At 49.6% G+C, this 2,910-nt stretch overlaps 1 protein-coding gene across 1 annotated transcript; it reads right to left on the bottom strand.

The window, feature by feature from the left end:
* Window positions 1-106: 106 nt before the first annotated feature.
* Pmar_PMAR025063 (HSP protein, putative) lies at window positions 107-2,688 on the bottom strand (the record flags this gene model as incomplete). The annotated part of the gene is made up of 14 exons (XM_002776593.1): window positions 2,487-2,688; window positions 2,384-2,440; window positions 2,282-2,343; window positions 2,124-2,235; window positions 1,977-2,079; window positions 1,816-1,931; window positions 1,640-1,767; window positions 1,433-1,583; window positions 1,271-1,377; window positions 1,114-1,219; window positions 992-1,060; window positions 793-940; window positions 350-452; window positions 107-305 (listed from the first exon to the last, which is right to left on the bottom strand). Exons 1-14 carry the CDS (start codon window positions 2,664-2,666, stop codon window positions 107-109), a joined length of 1,641 nt encoding a protein of 546 aa, XP_002776639.1. The 5' UTR covers window positions 2,667-2,688.
* Between the last annotated feature and the right edge of the window lie 222 nt (window positions 2,689-2,910).

Raw genomic sequence — 2,910 nt, forward strand, 5'->3', positions numbered from 1 at the left:
ATTGCAGCATCAATGATCTCTTTCCGCCTTAGTTGCTGCTTCGGCACAGCGCTCTCCACTCCAGTAATGTTCATGGTTTCAAGGAGGTTATCGTCTTCAAAGATGCTCAGCTTAAGATCGAAGGGAACATGCAACTTAACCTGTCAAAGACACTCCCCCAGAGACCGCCCTCAGCCGCCTCCCCTACCGCCTTCTTCCAGGAAAGCTTGTGTCCCTTAGAAGCCAGAACTTGGGCCCTCTGCCAGTCGCCGCCGCCACTCTCAACAGAGGCCGAAGGGTTCAGCGGTGTCAACATCACCTTGTACCTGATGACCATACCTCACCAGTGACGCCTTCTCACTGCTACTACTCATGCTCCGAATTCGTATCGGTCAACCACATCTTGCGAACTCGGAAGCTCTTGCTCGAGTTTGCACCAATCATAGCCGCGCCAAAGGCAATGGCCTCCTCCCCTGACATACCAAATATCGATGCCTACCAACCCCCATGTCTCTCCATGTTATATAGGCATGCGATACAGTTTCATCCGTTTTACGTAAAGTAGCGTAATACTCTGCGAGAAACCCGATTGCCGCGATATGCGAAGTTGTGAAATATATCTTCCCTAGTGCTGTACATATCACGGGTGAAATGAACTTCTCTCTGGGTGTTTTCTTAGGTAGTTCAATCAACCTTAAGGATATCGCTATCTTTTTGGGTTTGAAACAATCACCCTAACCACTCACAATATTGATGATACACTTGAGTATAATCCAATCTCAATATTATAATCACCCAGAGGCCCTCAGCTACCATTGAGATGTTGGCCCAGATCTGCAGGGGCAACAATGTCCGCCACCACCTTGTGGAGACGAGGCACTCTCCAGCCGCCTCCGATCACCTCCGCCTCACTGACCTCCCTCATGTCCGAGACGTTACTATTCACCAATGCTGCTTGGATCTATCCCCATCAGCATAAGCACATCTAGCAACAACTGCTACTGCCGCTCACCGTAGCTTGTAAAGCTGCCTCCATTCCCGCCTTATCCATCATCTCATCAAGTTCAGACCTCGTCAGAGGCTGCAAGGGACAACAACAGCCATAGATCTTCCGCTGAGTCCAACGGATATTACCGTTTTAAAATCAGTATCCTCATAGAGACTCTCTATCTGGAAGACCATTTCCTTATTAGCTGAGAGGACGTGCTTAGCATTGTTGGCAGCCTTCAACAGCTTAGCCCTACTCCAACCACAACCATCAAGACTCCCACTTAACCCGGCGTACTATTACGATGCTCTAGTGTTCTTCTTGAAGCCGCTGCACAACTTCCTGTTCTTTTCACAGAATGTCTCCGCCATTCGATCGGCTATCAAAAGGTCTATCCTGTGCCCTGCGACCTGCCACAGCAACAAGTCCTCCTCCTCCTCCTTCTCCTGGCCCTTCCCGCTCTACCTCTGCAGTATGTGCACAGCCCAGCACATGGACATGAGGGACCGTCACGTTGCCAGCGGCAACATGCTTAGTATAACGAACCACGCATACCTCCGTCTGCATCGCTCCGATGTTCACAAACAAAGTGAGTAGAGTGTCCGCGTTATCAAACCTAGTATGAGCAAGCCCGAAAAGATCTTCCGCGTGCGCACGATGATATCTTCTCACTTCACATCCACTGCTCTCTGCACCGCAGCAGCCGTGGTCTCGTGAACCAGAGTGGTTCGAGCAAAACCAGCAATCTCGGCAGCATCCAACACTGCCTGACGATACCTCTGAGACGCCCACGACGGGACCTAACCCACCGAACGTGGCCACCCAAGTAGTGCAGCGAGACCCCTTACAGTAATAACAGCCTCAGTGGCATGGGCTGCTCGAGCCGCCTTTCCTTTACCCTTAGAGGACATGTGATCCTCATCACTTATCTCAGCCAGATGGCGAGCGAAGGCCAACAAGTGCCCTGAGACAAGCCCGTCACCAGACATACTACGAGGATGGTCCCTACCGGTGACCTCTTCAGAGGCCATGCCCGTCCCAAAGCTCTCCTCCTCCCCTTCACCCGACTCCAAACTACTAGTGTCCGGGCTTATACTCGTGAATGCTACGGCCTGAAAATACATAACTCCCCCTCCTACAACCATCACAACCTCACCTTCCTCCCGTTAGCATCATAACCAAGTTTATAAGGGTAATAATTACTCGGCAATCCAATAGACATATCCTCTTCTGATGTGAAGTTACCCCCAAGCAATGACAGGAAGTACCTATCGTACCCCTCTACGTCCCAACTCATCGGCAACAACAACCTACATCGGCACTTGCTCTGGCTTCTTCGCAAACTGAGCCACCGCGTCATCGCCATACGATCGGACCTGAATAGTATCTTCTACCACCGTTTACACAAATTCTTACATCTTCCGCAAAGCTAATGGCAGTCGGGGTCTTCCGTTTACTATGGAGATTGTGAACCTAATCGTAGCCTCTCCATCGGTCACGTAGCAAGAGGCGATATTACTATCTCAAATTTCCCTCTCTTAACCACAGCAATCTTGAAGTACTGGTTCCCTATGTCAATACCAAGAATGTTTCCTCCAACCAAAACAGTGCAGTTGAAGAGGAGGAGCAATAGACACAACACATGTCGTGACAGTGAGGGCCGCCACCTTCTTAAGAACGAGCGTGATGAGCTTACCATAGTAAACAATGACGGTAGTAGCAAAAAAACCACCAGAGAAAAACTGAGATCTCCAACCTTTCAGCAGCACACTTCCCCTTCCACCATGATGACAACGACCTTTCTCAACTTCGCAAAATGTAAATGCTGCATCCTATTCCTCAAGACAAACAACCTTCATAAGAAAATGCACGAAAATTGCATGACAGACGCCCTTTTGGTGACGAGGTTGCATACAACATAAAATCCTACTCCCAAACCTATC

Source organism: Perkinsus marinus (assembly GCF_000006405.1).
Source record: "Perkinsus marinus ATCC 50983 genomic scaffold scf_1104296953214, whole genome shotgun sequence".
Lineage (NCBI taxonomy): Eukaryota > Perkinsozoa > Perkinsida > Perkinsidae > Perkinsus > Perkinsus marinus.